The sequence below is a fragment of the Helianthus annuus genome, chromosome 10 (genome assembly GCF_002127325.2).
Source record: "Helianthus annuus cultivar XRQ/B chromosome 10, HanXRQr2.0-SUNRISE, whole genome shotgun sequence".
In the NCBI taxonomy this organism is placed as follows: domain Eukaryota; kingdom Viridiplantae; phylum Streptophyta; class Magnoliopsida; order Asterales; family Asteraceae; genus Helianthus; species Helianthus annuus.
In genome coordinates, this window is record NC_035442.2 from 94,560,419 (window position 1) to 94,577,781 (window position 17,363).

At 38.5% G+C, this 17,363-nt stretch overlaps 1 protein-coding gene across 2 annotated transcripts; it reads right to left on the reverse strand.

Annotated features, from left to right (window-relative positions):
• Positions 1 to 2,279: 2,279 nt before the first annotated feature.
• Positions 2,280 to 9,061, reverse strand: LOC110885349. 2 transcript variants are annotated; one of them, XM_022133032.2, is made up of 8 exons: positions 8,678 to 9,061; positions 8,491 to 8,597; positions 6,588 to 6,746; positions 6,437 to 6,505; positions 6,154 to 6,353; positions 5,130 to 5,533; positions 4,878 to 5,062; positions 2,280 to 2,873 (listed from the first exon to the last, which is right to left on the reverse strand). In XM_022133032.2, exons 2-8 carry the CDS (start codon positions 8,570 to 8,572, stop codon positions 2,500 to 2,502), a joined length of 1,473 nt encoding a protein of 490 aa, XP_021988724.1. In that variant the 5' UTR covers positions 8,573 to 8,597; positions 8,678 to 9,061; the 3' UTR covers positions 2,280 to 2,499. The 2 variants fall into 2 exon arrangements, with proteins under 2 accessions (XP_021988724.1, XP_021988725.1); XM_022133033.2 differs by having other exon boundaries at positions 2,282 to 2,873; positions 6,588 to 6,740; positions 8,678 to 9,024.
• Between the last annotated feature and the right edge of the window lie 8,302 nt (positions 9,062 to 17,363).

Genomic DNA, 17,363 nt, shown 5'->3' on the forward strand with positions numbered 1-17,363 from the left:
TCTGTGAAAAAATGGACAAAACATAAACATTTGTGTTCAATTCAATAATCACAAAAGCTAAACAAAGTCGGCGGCTGGGTAAAAAAAGGGCGCAAACAGAGGAAAGGAACATTCGCATCCATCGAACTGAACGACAGATCATGTCCGACGAACCTGCAACTTATAATACACTCCGATGTGGGGCCCTTAGGGCAGTTTACTCCAACCGGCACGTGCCAGCACGTGGAAGGTGTGCTTCAGATGTCGCCGGAAGATAAGCAGGGTAAGCAGGAAACTGAGATGAAAGTGGTGAAGGTGTTGGATGTTGGTAGTGTGGACCCCTGCGTTGTGCCACCGGAGGACGCCGGAAAATTGAATCTACCGGCTCCTCACTTACACATTGATTTTGACGAAGATGGTTGGAGGCGGTGGTGGTGGTTGATGGTTGAAGGGAAAAAGTGGGGGTTGTGGTGGGTGGTTGTTAACAGAAAAATGAGGAGTGGGGAAGAAGAAGGGTGGGATGGGGGTAGGGGCCACTCAATTAATAATTTATTAAAATAATACTTGTAATGACCAAATTACCCCTGAGGAAAAGGACAGAATATCAGGATTTAATTTTAGGAATTTGAGTTGATTTCACTTTTGGACCAAAATGGCAACAAAACTGAAACCACTGGCACCCAGATGCAAAAGGTTTAAGATTTAGACTAAAGTGGCAAAACTGTCCAAATTTTTTACTCTTTTGTTTATGTATTATGGTTTCACTACCAGACTTTCACACATGCTTGCAGCACACAATGATTATTAATAGGGTAAATTACTTTTTGAGTCCTTGTATTTTAGTGGTTTTAACTAGTTGAGTTCAAAAGCAAAAAGTTTAACGACCTGAGTCCCTATAAGCATTTTCATTAACCATTTGAGTCTTTTTGGGTCCAAATTTTAACCTGTTGAGTCCAATTTTTGGACTCAAATCGTTATAAAATGAACAAAAAAGGGACTCAAAACGTTATAAAATAAATGGCTAGGGACTCAGGACGTTAAACTTTTTGATTTTGGATTCAAGTGGTTAAAACCACTAAAACACAGGGACTCAAAAAGTAATTTACTCTTATTAATATTTGTTGCATTGTTATAATGAATAAAATAAAATAGGCATTTTAATCCTGTAGGATAAACAACTAAAACACATGTAAAGAAAATGTTGTACTGTGTATAATTTACTTATGAGAGATATTTAAATAAATCCATTAGCTTTTGTATCTGTTCGATAATGTACTCAAACTAAAAGAAAAAAAAAAGGTTTTGTGAAAAGAAAAGTAAACATCATCTTCAAACCCAACTCCCAGTCAACTTTATTCATAGAGAGCACTTTCTAAAACAAAAATTGAAAAAAAAAAAACAATGCTTTTTTAACTAGAAAAAAACGTTATTAAAAAAATTAATAACATCGAAAGCACTTTCTAAAAGAAAATAATGCTTTTTTAAATTTGAAAAAAAAAAAGTTATTTTAAAAAATTTAGTAAACAGTTGAAAGAAAATAAAACTACTTAAAAACGTTCATAATTTTTTTTAAATAACAATAAAAGATAAAACATGACAAAAGAAAAAAAAAAGCACAAAAAGGTTTTAGTTATATTAATATGAAACTTGAGGGAAGGTGTACATTCATTAAAAATAAAGATTGATCGGTACGTTTAGCAGCAACCTTTAAAAATGATATGGAAATTAATTGCAAGTTATGACGTATCCAAAAATGAAGATGCTCCGAGTATGATGATTAAATAAAACTAATGAAAAGTTATGACGTATCCAACGTGAAAAATTAGAGGATTTTCACTAAATTTACATACAAATAAATATACGTGTTATTTATGTTCACTTTCACTGTGTAAGAGCTACACGGCGAATCAAACTGCGTCTAAAAACAAAGCTATGATGAATGAGATGTTGATGATCGAAGTTGTGATTGGAACCCTATATGATGTGAAACACCGTAACCAGCTATATGTTTATGAAGATTCGGATCAGTCGTTGCAAGGGATGGTGTGTCAGTCAGTGGGAAGGTGTCGTGTTGGGTGTGTTCATGAGTTGCTGCTGAGACGTTGGTTCAGTGAGTGCGGTTGCCGCTGAGAATATGAGACTGCTCTTGTTGTCACTGCTGGGTCAAGGTTACCACTGCTGGCTTGCGAGTCGCTAATGCTCATGGACTGCTAGTGATTTCTTTAATAAGTTTCACAATTATTTTCATTCAAACAAGTCCATGAGCTTAAGAACCAACTGGAACGAGTAATCTTTTCATATATATAATAAAAAGTGTTTCGGTTTTTTATAATATTAACCAATAATAATAACAATCAAGGTTCATATCTTTTCTAGAGATCTTTTCTTCTAGATCACAAGTGAAAAACAATAACAAAATCTAACCTACAAGAACAACCCGACTAACGACATGGTGACAACTTAAAATGTTTATATAAACTACGAACAATGTGTCAAAAAACGTGAATACAGGTTCTTGAATCATCCGGCTTTAGATGTTCTTGCTACAGGTGGAAGTACAACCGAATTAAGGTCAGCAGGATAAGGAGACCACAACCCTAATCCTCCTCTGCTTTCTTTTAATCCACTGTTGTTGCCTTTAAACTCATTTAAGGATTTAACCCACTCGATTTTAGAGGAATGTTCACGAGTGTGTGGGTGTAATATAAAGATCGAGTTATATTCACAGTTTGGGAACATGAAGAACTTGAAACTGCCCTTTAATCTGTAAACAACAAACCCAAAACTTAACTGATCTCTTGGCGTGAATAGATTCACCTCGTTGAACCACAGGCAACTAAATAAGTTGTTCAGTGGTGTATGTTCGCGTATAATTATAGCTCCTTCCGGTACATCTGGTTTACAAGAAATATGACATCAGACTTCAGAACAATGTCCAACTAAAAGAAAATCCAAAAGTAAAAATATTTGTTTTCTACAGAGTTTCAATTCATAATAATCCATCTTTACAAAATATTAACATCGACACGTCCATAATTAAAGATAAACATCTCTAATATACAGTTGCTAGCTAATTCTTAAAGTGAAAATTTTATAGAATAAAGTTTTCATAGTGTTCCAATAAAGTCACTTAAACTTGTTTTTGTCTCAATAAACTCGCTAAAGTTTCTAGTAGTGTGCTAATACTAGATTTTTTACGTATTTAACAAAAAGTTACCATGCTGATGTGGTATTGAAATTTGTTTTTTTATATTTTAAATTTGAGCCCCACCAAGACCCGACTCCTATCTTCATCCTCATTCCCAACAGTGCACTCTAATTGCAACTTCCGGCGATTTTCCGGTAGCTATTACCGACCATTGAATCCCGCTGGCCTCCACCTCCAACTTCCGGCAAAGCGGCTGAACGGAGCCAAGACATAGGATGATCTGCCATGCCCGAAGCCAGCGCTGAGCGGTAAAAGCAAGAGCGAGTGGAAAATAACCGTTGCAGCAGAGTAAGATTGAGGTCTATTTGTCATTTTAGTGTAATCGTGAATTGAAAGCTTGAAACCACCGAAGAGTCTCACTATGATCAAATACGGTTGCAAGATCTTCTACGGTGTTGAGGAGCTGTTACTCGGTAAGAAAGACAATTGATCCGAAAAAAAAGGTATGGGATTGAATATCGCAGGGGACGTTGAGAAGGTGAATGGTAATGAAATGGGTTGTAGTATTTTTGTAAAGAAATTCCTATCAAAAAAGAACGAACCGGTTGTTATAACTGGACTCATGATCGATTGGAGAGCTTGTCGAGATTGGGTTTTTGATGTTTAAAATCCTAATCTTCAGTTCATTTCTTTCAAGTTCGGTAATTCTAAAGCTCGGGTGCCTTTATTTTTTTCCCAAAAAATAAGTTTATTACCCTAGGTTTAAGAACTTATATCTGTTTTTGTGTTTATGTTTGTGCCTATACATCTCTATACCAGTTTAGTTCTTTACCTGGAGATGAAAAAGACCCCCCCTAGCTCACCTGTGGAAACTTCTGAATTACGTTTGTGCCTATATGTCTCTATGCCAGTTTAGTTCTCGGATATTCAGTTTCTTGGGGAGTTATGGATAACGCATCGAGCAGGGATTGAAGGCTATAGTGGTTCTAATGGTGTAATCATGTAATAGGCCTCCTACAGGGTGGTTCCTTTTTCTATATGTTTGTCCTGGTATCTATTCCTTTGGTATATAGCTTCTTGCTGTTACCAGTTTTGTAGGAAAAAAAAAAAAAAAAAAAAAAAAACTTAGTTCTTTAAGATGAAGATAGGGGTGGATGTTTTGGTGGGGTCCACATTTAAAAAAAAAATAGAAAAAGAAAAATTAAATGCCACATCAGCATGATAACTTGTTAAATAGGTAAAAAAATTTCATTGGGACAAAAAAAGTTTTGAGCGACTTTATTGGAACACTATGGAAACTTGGTTACTGTTTCATGAAGTTTTCCATTTCTTAAAAGTCGGCTCTTTTTACTCAGTAACCAACTAACCATGAGAACCCATTACCACAAAACTCACTGGACCCGTTTATATCCTACTAACCTACGGAATCGGTTGCATCTTACGCTTGGCCAGTAGCCTTTAAGAGGCTATTCCTCAAAAGTCAGCTAATGATAAGCGGCTGATTCTGAGCAGGAGCCAAAACTAGCTTCAACTGGTTTCTTGCCTTAATCCGTTGAAGGTCACTTGCCCGCTGGTTAGGTGGGTATGGGTAGGGCACGTTAGTTTTCCCTAATGGGTTCTCATAGTTAGCATAAAAAATAAGTAAAATGTGGACTCACATACAGAACATTTTCTTAAACTATGTTAACGGTCAAACATCACAATTTTCATGAAATAAGTATATAACAATAAAAAGATGTTGGAATGTTACCGCTTCTGGTTTGCTTCAACGGGGTCCAAGGCTCCAATCCCTCATAACGATATATTTTCATGTGGTGATCAATAAGAGGCCGAGCATATCGCTTCCTTCTTTTGTTAGAATCAGCCTCCTCGTATATGTTCTTATGATGCTTGTGCTGAGCTATGGCAAACGTATGCTTTCCACGCCACAAATATCTGCCCATGTCAAAAGCCTTAGGAACATTCAGCCGTTATATAAATATATACAACAAAATGACTATACCTTTCCAACATAAGCAAAGGATCAACAATAAGCTCCATTTTTCCATCAATCCAGATGCTGTATAGAGCTTGAGGAAAAAGCCGATGAGTCAATATTTTAGGAACCTTCCCGTTCCTTCTAGGCTCATCATATGGTGGATTCTTAAGCACGATAAGACGCCAAATACCGACCCATTCATCGTCTCTCACACTAACATTACTCTTTATAAAATCTAAGGATATCTCATCCACCACCATAAGAAAACAAAACAGTTTCTTGGATCTGGGACTTACATTTGATGGCTGGTGAGGTGTATCATATCCGTCAAATATTCCAGACGCAACCACAAATTTACATTTTTTTACATATTCCTTGTCTTTGGGAGACATTTCTGCACCCCCGTTTCTCATAAAACCACAATGTACCTAATAAGGAAAAGACTAAATTAACCCTCTATGAATCTATGTTGTCAAAGACGCAAGGCGCAGGCGAGGCGCATCGGCCTCGCCCGGAGCCTAGGCGCAAAAAAAGCGTGGGCTTTTTTAAGAAAAGCGCGCATAGAGAAAAAAAATATAAAAAATACGTTATGCTTTGAAAATAAATAAGATTCCACATATAAAATTAAAAAACTATTATATATGCCGTTTAAGAGGAGGGGGGGGGTGCAAAAATGATTTTCTGAGCTGGGATTTGGTTGAACTCGTGCGTGCGCACGTCCAGCGGGCAAGAATGCAGCTCCGAAAACCCGGGCCCCGCGTCAGACGGTTTTTGCACGCGCTCGGTTTCTTTTTTTTGTGCATTACCTTTTATTTTCTGCTTATGCTGCGCCTCAGCACACCGTTTTTGCGCCTAGGCGCGCGCTTTTTGACGCCTCAGCAGCGTTTTTTTCAAAAAAAGCCCATTTTTGCGCCTAGGCTACCACCAGGTGCTATAGGTGCGCCTCGCTGCGCCCGAGCGCCTAGGCGCGCGCTTTTTGCGCTTTTGACAACATAGCTATGAATTGAAATCAAATTGACAACACAAGATAGTTAGACAGGTGAACCACCTTCATGCTTGATTTGAGCTTAAAACTATCGTCTCTCTGTTTCCAGCTTTGATGCCCTCCAAATAGTGGAGAAGACTGTGACCCATTTGTGCTTGCATCATCCTCTTCAAAGTACGATAAACTTTGAACAAATTTTGAAGGAGACCTTTTTTCTGGAATAACTACTTTTTCTGGGTCACTAGCCAGGGGAATAGAACATCCTAATATAACATATCAACGATATTAACCTCTATTTTTGTAAAGATTTATAGTTTTCAAACATGGAAATCGGTAGCAGGCTTACGATGTGGCGGAGTTACCAGCCCCATTGTGTGTAACATCTGAAACACTGTGCTGTCTTTGTTACAAATAGCTGCAGAGTAGCAATAAGGAACATCAATACATACAATAGAAACATGAAAGAAAAACAAATTGTATGCGTACAACTCCAGTACCTGAAAGGAAAACAAGAGATGACTGGCAAGTCCATATATGAAACAATAGAACAGCTAGAATGAGCAACATCCATAAAATACCACCGACTAAAAGCAAACGAATGAATCCCCTTTTCCAAATGATCTTAATCGGGTAGTCTGAAGATAATTTATCTGCATCTAACAATAGGTCATATCACCATCACTGTTCATATCAAAAGCCTCTGAATATGTGTGCACTAAAAACAACAATCTATGCAATAAAATCATGTTCTTTGATTATCTGAATATCTTAATCCATGATGCATTGATGCATCACAGGGTATGTAAATGAAATACAAGTTATACAAGGTTTTTAGTGCTGCAGGGCATATTGCATCTAAATCAAGTAAGAAATCTATGATGATCAGCACATACGCAAAATCATAGTCAATTTTTGCAAATTACCTTTAATCTCAAAGATAACTTATCTGCACCTAACAATTGTTCAAATCACACCTCAAACCTTTGAGGGGCCCAAAGCAAGATGCAATTTGGGAGTCTTATTCCGAAGAGAAAATTTTCTGGGCCGGCTCTATCAAACAAACTTAGGCGTAAGCAGTTTTCGGTAGGACCAAAGATACCCAAAGAAAGACCGGAATTGGACTGAAACGTTATACTTCGATTGGTCGTCGGTTCTCTAGTATAGCAATATTAGGGTTTTGGAGGTGAATACTTGGTTGGACATCTTAAGTTAAAGTGTTGAACATTTGAACTATATGATTGCTGCTGCCAAATTATTTCTATCTACCATTTTACAAAACTGAAAGTGATGACTGGTGCCTGTCTTGGTTACTATTAACAAATCTGTGGGACTAAGTTATCAGGAAATTTCACTTTATTTTGATGAAAGATGTCAGCAATTTGCTTCTTTTTATCGCATTTCTAAACAATTATGCAGTTGTCTATGAAAAAGAAAAGAGTAGAAATACATACTGGGGAGCAATGGAATGTGTGATTTATCACTGGAGTACCAGTGCATTGCTTACATGTCAAAACCCAAAACCGGGCCTCTTGTTCTGTCTTCTAACCTTTTATTTTGGAAATTTGATGATGTAATTTTCGACTTTTACTTACTGTTCTCTAACTCCCCACTTAGTTACTATCAAGGTGTTACTAGGTAGTTAGTTGTGAAAATATTTGTGAAGTCAGCCCCACTACACTTACTGGGAAACTGAAGAAGTATGCTTTTGCCCTAAGTACTGGTTAATTCTTACATCAATTTTATGAGCCCCATGTAATTTCCGGGTGGTTTGTAATGCCTATGTTCTGCTTTGTTATTTTGATATGGGTTCATAGCTATAGCTTTGGGAGTGATCTGCAAAGTTTTATCCTCTTTTCAGCAAAAAAAAAAAAAAAAAAAAAATTGTATAAGTGGAACGGAAATACTTAGTTTGTTAACTACTTAACTGCTTTATTCAACCAGGAAATGAGCTAAAACACAAGTTAAGTAATAACATACTAGTGGAAGCCCGTTGCGGCGGGAGCTCGTTACATATGCAATTTAAGAAAAAGAAACAATTATAAATGTGCATGAACAAATGTATGAACGCATATTGATACAAACATGCTGTAAATTAAGGCTTTTGAGCACATGCTAACCTTTAAACCATCAATATGGTAACAAATGCTTGGCAAAGTGTATATAACTGTTATATAAAACTATACAGCCAACATAACATATAAATTTACCAAATATACGGATTACGGAGTCACTTGACCGGTTTTTACTTGATCACAACAGTAAAGCAAAAGCAAAAGCATAATGAATCACACAGTATGTAAGTTCCACAAATACTGCAGGGCATATTACATCCAAATCAAGTAGAAAACCTAATAACAGTTAGCTAGTTTACAAATACAAATTAATGTTATCACAAATTACCTTTGATCTGGAAGTTATCAACTGAACGGTCAGGCCGACGGCTTGCGCGTAGAGAGACAGACCGGTGAACGTCATTATCCATACTTAGAGCTCTACTACATTCAGATCTACATAATCGAAGGGGAAAACATTAACTACTTTATCAGAATAGTTGAATCTAAGGAAGAAACAATGGAGTTTTCAGTACCTTCGGTGTGGATCAACAATAGTTTGAAGTGCTGTCGATTTCTGAGCACGAATTACAGCAGTGAAATCAGCAATGGCAAGGAGTTTTAGAGGGGGTGTTTGGGATCTTGAATTCAAGTCCTGAATCTGGAATCTCGAATCATGAATTCTAAATCTCGAACGATGAATGTTGAACGACTCCAAGCATTGTGAATACTTTACCTCGTTGTTTTGTGGGTATTAAGAATTGGACGATTATGTCCATCTACTGTTTAACTGTTTTGATGCCAATTTGTGGCGGTTTAGGGTTTGTTTTTTCGCTGTTTGTTTCCTTTGATTGTTAAATTCAATGGAACTAGTGTCCGAATCAAATTCATAACCTATTTGATTCTCACTTAAGACAGATGGATTCATCCATCATGCAGTCATGTTGTGTCAATGTCCTGTAAAAGTTAATAAGTTGTTTTTTGAGTGTTTGGGTTTACTTATTTTAGAGGGTTTGTGTGTTTGAGAAGTTATTTTTGAGAAGTCAGATCAGTTATGACTTATATAAGTTAATAAGTCATTTTGAGAAGGAATCCCAAACACCCCCAGAGTCTAGATTGCAGGAAATGAGGATGCTCCGATAATCCTCGATTTTGCAATTTGGTTTGTTTATATCCCTTTTGTCGGCAATAAGGGGTTTCAGATGTTTTGATGGGGATGATGAGTAAATCGTCCCACTAGTAAGTTTCCAATAACCAGATTGGTTTCATGTGTTGTGTGCGAATGATCTTTTTTAAGGGGTGTAGATTTCTAACACTACAAAGAGACCCTAATATGAAATTTACGGGTTTGAGGTTTAGTTTAAACTGGTTTGAGATAGTTTTGTATTGAACCGGCGAACCTGTTTAGGTTAACGGGTCGGGTTTGGATCAACTGGTTATGATGGCGGGTTTGTAAGATTAAATATATTATGTATTACTATTTAATCTATAGCCATTATAATCATTTACATAATATAGATCAAAATATATAATAACCTATTAAATAATTAGTTGGTAATTGTTGATGGACCATATTACCCTTATTAACTAATTAGGTTTCCTCATGGGTACTTATATAAGGAGACTTATGTGGAGGTTAAGGGGTTAGACAGTTACACAATTAGACACACCCCATAAGCATAACATCATTACGTTCGACCTCTTCTCCTACGGCCGATACCCTTTTCGGTTTTCTTAGTCACCATCATCAGTCAGCACCCTAAGGAGGAACCAGATCACCTTGACAAAGATGTCGAACTCCATGTCCTCTTCTCTCACTGGATTCTCCACTGCACTGTCTGCGGTGACAGGTATGTTTTCATGTTTTCCATTATGTTTAAACAGAACTGATCCAACATGTGGTATCAGAGCATATGTTGATTAGTCAGTTCTGTTTTCGTATCCATAATTCTGGGATTGAAACTTGGAAAACGGATTTTTTGTAACTTTAAAACGGTAACAGCCGGTTTCGAGTCATGAAGATCGACTCGAGATCTCTGTTTTCGGGAAAAAGGATTAATTATATGTTCACTCGAATTCAATTGGGTTATGTTTGACCGAAATCTGTTTTAAAACCTTAAAAAATTCAGGTTTCGGGTTCCAGAATTCATGTTTTATTTTTTTAGGGTTCATCATGTTCTTAGGAAAATTCGAAAATTCTATTATGTTTTGGAATGTTTTAGGATTAATGAGTGTTTTTTCCATGTTTGATCCAATTTTATCTTTTAAGTTTATTCGAAAACTGTTAAAAGATATACAGTTATAATTTTTCGAAATATTTTGATAAAATTAGATCATCTTGAAACAGGAAATCATATCTCATAATCCCTTAGATTTCGAATTTTCAGTTATGCTTTCACATTCACAGCTGTTAACAGGAAGCTTCGAGATCATCAGATTACGACTCGAGACCATCAGTATCGACTCGAGACCATAAGGTCTCGACTCGAAATCATCAGGTCTTTAAACCTTCACAACTCGAGACCAACAGATCTCGACTCGAGACCATAAGGTCTCGACTCGACATCATAAGGGTTCAAAAGTCTACAACTCGAGACAAAGGTCTCGACTCGAGACATAAGGTCTCGACTCGAGACCATAATGTCATAACTCGAGACCATAAGGTTGCAACTCGAGACCGTGGTTGCGACTCGAGACCTCATCATGACTTGAGATCTCATAAGATATAGTAGTCGAGACCATGGTTCCGACTCGTGACAACAAGGTTGCGACTCGAGACCTCATATGTGACAACCCTCACTAAACCAGGTATCCGTACGACTTAATTAACTATTAATTGTTGCCTAATTACTGTGCTTAACTGAGATTTCTGATAAACTGCTACTTGACTGTTGATACTTGTACATATCTGCATCATACTTGGATTTTTCCGTCACTACATTATTTACTTACTGAACTCTAGTGACAAACATGATGCACAAAAGCACAGTAGCATTTGAACGGATAACCTATTGAACATGCTGATATAGCCAGCATCAGGCAGACACTGCCTCTAAAGGCCTGAATGAGCCAGAAATATTTTACTACACCCGTAGTGTGTGTAGGAATACAAAGGTTGTATAATTGCGTCTCTAGGAATAAGATACAGAGATTGGATGTGCCTAAAACGTACTCTAAGCACAAAACACAGCACTTTTATCAACGCACTAGCTTCTAGCTAATTAATAAAGTGCCAAAATATGAGGAATTATTCCTGACACTTTGCAGAATAAATTGTGTCGTTAAAAATATTATTTACGACGCTTAAAGGATTACTTAAGCACTTTAACGGATTACTATCCAACCGAACAACCGGACTATACCCGGAACATAAAAATATTGCCAGAAATATTATTGGTATTTTCTGAGCCAGTTAGGGTCCCTGATTACCCTAACACCCGCTTTATAACGCATTAAACAACTAACGGGGTTAGTCCCTAAAGTTAACCGACTTAACCAAACTAAGCTCTAACTGTACGATCAAGATCCAACCGGGTGACCCCACCCCCCTTAGGGCCGGTTTGGTCCCTTTGGAACTAGAGGGTACAAGCTTTTATTATTTTATTAGTTTCGTGGATATCTAGACGACTTGAAACCGTTGGACGATGATCTCACTTTTCTCTATAAATACACACACTCTCACACACATAGAACACACACACCACCCAACTCCACTCTCTCTCTTGCTCCCTCTCCCTCTCTCGGCCGTGAACCACCACAACCATCCATCCATTTTCGAGTTCGTGTCTTGCCATTCCAAGCATATACTAGTGTCGGGGATCACGCATAAGGAAGCCGGAAGCAGACGGAAGTTGGAGGACCACGTGCATTTGCTTTTATCCACGTCATTTCCGACTAGATTCCTCCCTAGCCCCGAGCTAGAGGTATAACATTTAAAACTTGTTCTTGAACATATCTAAAGTGGTTAAAAGGATTTTTAACGGTTAAAAGTCGGTAACCCACCTTTTGAATCTAAAAAGTCTACTAAAACATGAAAATCGTTGGATAAAAGGTCACGTCTTGTGTAAATGTCGTAGTATTTGAATATGTTGATTGTAGAGACCCGATCTACGATGTGGTGGCTCTTATCATCGTTTAACCCGACTTTGTTAAGGTCCTGAATCTTGACATACACTTGTTTCTTTTGTACAAGGGTTAAAAGGTGAAACTCCACCACACGGGAAACATGAACTTGTGTAAAAGTGTTTTGACATGAAAAATAGTATTTAAAACGAGCCGATCTACGTATGTACAAGTGGTACATTCGTAGAACCAAGTGTCGAGAAAATCATGTTTTATATAAGTTGGATAACATGTTAACAAAGATGATTTTTATAAACTACAAGTGTATGAACACTTGTGAAACGAAAGATCCGACAAAATAACAATTTTTATAAAAATTGTCGGGAAGTTGTAAAGAGTGATTTGTTCCAAAAAAACGGGGTTTTTGCAAGACTAAACTATTTTATACATAGATCCACTAAATATAACGAGATCTACACAATAGTTTTAGAAAAAAAAACTACAAGTTCATGTAATATTGTGATTTTACATACTAGCCTACGAATTTGAAGTGTTGAAACTTATGTAAAGTATCGGAAATTGATTTGGTTGATTTGAAGAATTGTTTAAATGATTTTGTAAAAGAAAATGATACGCTTGAAAGCGTGGCCACCTCCAGTTACAGGGGAAACTCTGGCGAATTTTTTCTAAAAATCTAACACTTAGAATTATTTACAAGTGTTAAACTATTTTGAGATGTTTTCAAACTATATTTCGCCATGACTTTATTTATTAAATAATCGGAGGTGGGATTTTCACAAAAACTAAACGTGATGAATATTTATTCGATAAATATATTTTTCACAACACTGTTTATGATTATTTTGTGAAAATGTATAAATATTATTTTTAGAGTAAAAATAATATTTACTAACTTTGTCGAACCCAAAATAATACCAACGCCTATACGACAAACATATAAGTTACAACGGTAATTACTATTACCACTAAATCGCCAAAACGTAACTTACGCTTTATACGGAAATATTCATAAACGCATATGTTGTCAACGTATTATTTTGGAAAGTATTATGTAAAGAGAAAATATATTTTTTTTGAGAAAAATAATTATATTTTGGAATGAGAAATAAAATATATTAAGTGAGACTTAATATTATAAATGTCACACCCCCAAAATCCACCTGCGGATAACACCCGCTTCGAGGGCGTGACTGACCAGGATCCAGCCACCAATTATACTGAGCATTTAATTAATAGTAGAAATATTTAAAATCCGAAGTAATTAACAACATTAGAGTTTAGATTCGGTAATTAGTTTAACAAAACAGCGGAAGCATAAACCAAAATAGTTTTAAAGACAGTTCATTGATCAAAACAGTTATCCCAACACACGGGTTTGACGAACACTACACTTCCCCAAGTAGCAGCTCCTGAATCATTGGTTACCTGCAAAGCATGCAGTAAGGAGTCAACAATAATGCTGAGTGAGTTCACTAGTTGTCCAGTTTTAATTACCAAAAACTTGTTTCACCGGTTAATTTATCCGTTTATACATGCCCTGGGGAGCTACCCCAAAAGTTAGCGACTAAACTGTTTTTCCAATACCGAACACTAGGTAACCGTTGCGTATCCGCAGGATGCCCCGATGTCAATGTTCTATCATCATTGACGGATTTCTGAGTCTATTAGTTCACGCCCGTCCCAAACCAGGGCACGGTGTGAGGCTGGTAAACACCTAAATAGCGCTATCAACTAATAACCCGCTCGCCTAACCCGGCGACTAATCGGTATTTGTAGTAGGGACTTGAGTGATAGAGTTTCGTTTAGTGCCGTTAGTTGCAATCCGTATAAACAGTAATTAACCAAAAGGTTTCCCAATACCCGGGAAGGAAAAGTAAGTTGTGTTCCCAATAACCAGGGAAAGTATGTAAATGGTATCCCCTTTTACCAGGGGATAGGATTGTCCAAAAGGTTTCCCAATACCAGGGAAGGAAAAGTAAGTTTTGTTCCCAATAACCAGGGAAAGTATGTAAATGGTATCCCCTTTTACCAGGGGATAGGGTTGTTGGTCTCGTGTCCCAAACCACCGGGACGCATGCTTTTAAGTTGTGAACTCACCTTGGGTTGCTCGGTAGGTTTAGGTTACTTGTCAATCACGTTGGTCACCACGTCCTAACATGGTTACCGGTATAGGTCAGGTTCGGTATACAAGTATTCACGTAAAACTTACACATAACTAACATGTATCAAGCATATAAGTAAACAGTGGGTTAATGGGCCGGCCTAAATAATTAAGCAGTCAACAGCAACACATAGTTCATTTAACAGATAGCCCAAGTTAACACAGAATGGCCCAATAACCAGAATGGACAGCCCACTCGCAACCAGCTGGTCTCGAGTCGCAACCAGGTGGTCTCGGCTTGTCACGCTGTGGTTACGAGTCGTAACCGTGGTCTCGAGTCATCATGTTTTGGTTGCGAGTCGCAACGGCGTGATTTCGAGTCGCAATCTCGTGGTTTCGAGTAGTCATGCTGTGGTTGCGAGTCGCAACTACGTGGTCTCGAGTTGTCTTGCCTTGGTTGCGAGTCGCAACGACGCGGTTGCGAGTCGTAAGCTGTCCCTTTCACGTACACGTGATGATGCAGATGCAACAGTCCGAAATTGTACCATGTATTCAGACCCAGATTAGGAAACAACCAATAAGGTTTCACTAACACTTTTCCTAAACTGACCAGCAATGAAAATAGATCAAACTTTGCCATTTTTACATCTTCAAGTCATATTCAAACAAGTTCATCTTATGTTCATCATTTTCTAGGGTTTTCATGCCAACATAAACACACATTTATGAACCGAAAATCACATATTTCTAGCAAGATCATCATGCAAGAACAAGAAACACACATGTTTGTAGCCGAAATCTCATATTTAACAACATCATTTTGCAAGGACAATGAAGCATAGATTGGTTAGCCATGAATACTCTTAGACTACCATTTTCTAACCATTTTTAAACATGTTACCACATATTGTCAAGCTTTACAAACCAACCTAAGAATCATGCATCTTGTTTCTAACCAAACATTTCTAGTTCATTTATCACACATAATTTCTACACACAAAATAGAACACTAACCGGTTTGAGAAGAAGAAGCCGTAAACAAGGAAAAGAACCGAGAAGATGGAGTGTCCGAGTTAGTGGTCTTGACCGAGTCCTTGTCCGGGATCCTTGCTTGAACCGAAAATTGAAAGGGATTGGGGTGTGTTGTTGAGGGTTTCTAGTTGAGAGAAAAATAGTAGAAGTGTGTTTGTGTGTTGTGTATGAAATGAGGGAAAGTGGGGAAAGATGGGGTATATATACCAAGGGATGTTTCGGGTTGGGCTTGGGGTTTCGGCCCAAACCGGTTACGGCCCAAAGGCCCACTCGCAACCGCCCGGTTGCGAGTCATGGTCTCGACTCACGTACATTTATATATAATACGTACATTCAACACACATTAAGCAAATAAAGATCACGTTTCCATTTAATAATATTTATATACACAAAATATTACAAGGTGTTCGTTCGGAAAAACCTCGAGTGTCACATTATCCCCAAGTTTTAAGAACTTTCGTCCCGAAAGTTGAAGCAGCCACTGCCAAGCTAGCGTGTTTTAACGGGGTGTCACATCATCCCCCCGTTAGTTTGGAATTTCGTCCCGAAATTCGGTTGTAGCTTCAGTGCTGGGGTTTTCGTTTGGGAATAACTGGGGATACTTGGACTTCATCTGGTCCTCCCGCTCCCAGGTAAGCTCTGGGCCGCGACGTGAGTTCCAACGAACTCGAACAAGAGGTATTCTAGTGCTCTTGAGGACCTTAACATCCCGGTCCGTGATTTCGACAGGTTCTTCGACGAATTTCAACTGTTCGTCGATCGTGAGTTCCTTCAGAGGAACTACGTGCGTCTCATCTGACAGACACTTCTTCAGATTCGACACATGGAAAACGTTTGTGAACTGCACCGAGTTCTGCTGGTAAGTTCAGTCTGTAGGCCACCCTGCCTATTTTCTCAAGGATTTCGAAAGGTCCAACGTACCGTGGGTTGAGTTTGCCTCGTTTACCAAAACGAACCACACCCTTCCAGGGTGAAACTTTGAGTGATACCCGCTCCCCAACCTGGAGCTCAAGTGGTTTCCTGCCCTTATCGGCGTAGGCCTTCTGCGTTGTCGTATTTGAGCAATCCGCTCAGTAGTGTCTATCACATGTTCTGGACCAGTGATTTGACTATCCCCCACCTCTGCCCAATAAAGAGGTGACCGGCATTTACGTCCGTACAATGCCTCAAACGGAGCAGCTCTAATGCTGGTGTGGTAGCTGTTATTATACGAGAATTCCACGAGTGGCCGATGCCTTTCCCAGCTGTTGCCAAAGTCGTTTACACAAGCGCGAAGCATGTCTTCTAATGTTTGAATAGTGCGTTCGGACTGCCCGTCCGTCTGTGGGTGATATAGATATGCTGTGCTCATAACTAAACGTGAGCCAAAAGACTTGTGCATTGCTTGCCACAGTTCCGAAGTAAAACGTGCATCTCGATCAGAGATGATAGAGGTGGGCACCCCGTGCCTCGAAACCACTTCCTTGAGGTATATCTTCGCCAGAGTGGAGAATTCATCTGTTGTCTTCGATTGCCAAGAAGTGTGCGGATTTCGTGAGTCGATCCACGATCACCCAGATAGTGTCGTTTCCGCGCTGTGATCTAGGTAGGCCAGTAACGAAATCCATGGAAATTTGCTCCCATTTCCATTGTGGTATCTCTGGTTGTTAGAGTAGGCCTGAGGGTTTCTGATATTCCGTCTTGACTCGCGCACAAGTCAAACACTTGCTGACGTAAGTTGCTATGTGGGCCTTCATGCTAGGCCACCAATACGTAGTCTTAATATCGTGGTACATCTTATCCGAACCAGGGTGTACTGAGTAGCGAGATTTGTGCGCTTCTTTCATCGCAAGTTCCCGTAAGTCGCCATAGAGTGGGACCCAAATGCGTCCTGTTACATAATAAGCACCGTCTTCCTTCTGTTCTAAGCGTTGCCTTGACCCGCGTAGGGCTTCAGCTCTAACGTTCTCTGGTTTCAGTGCTTCTATCTGAGCAGCTCGTATTTGCGAAGGTAGACTAGAATGGAT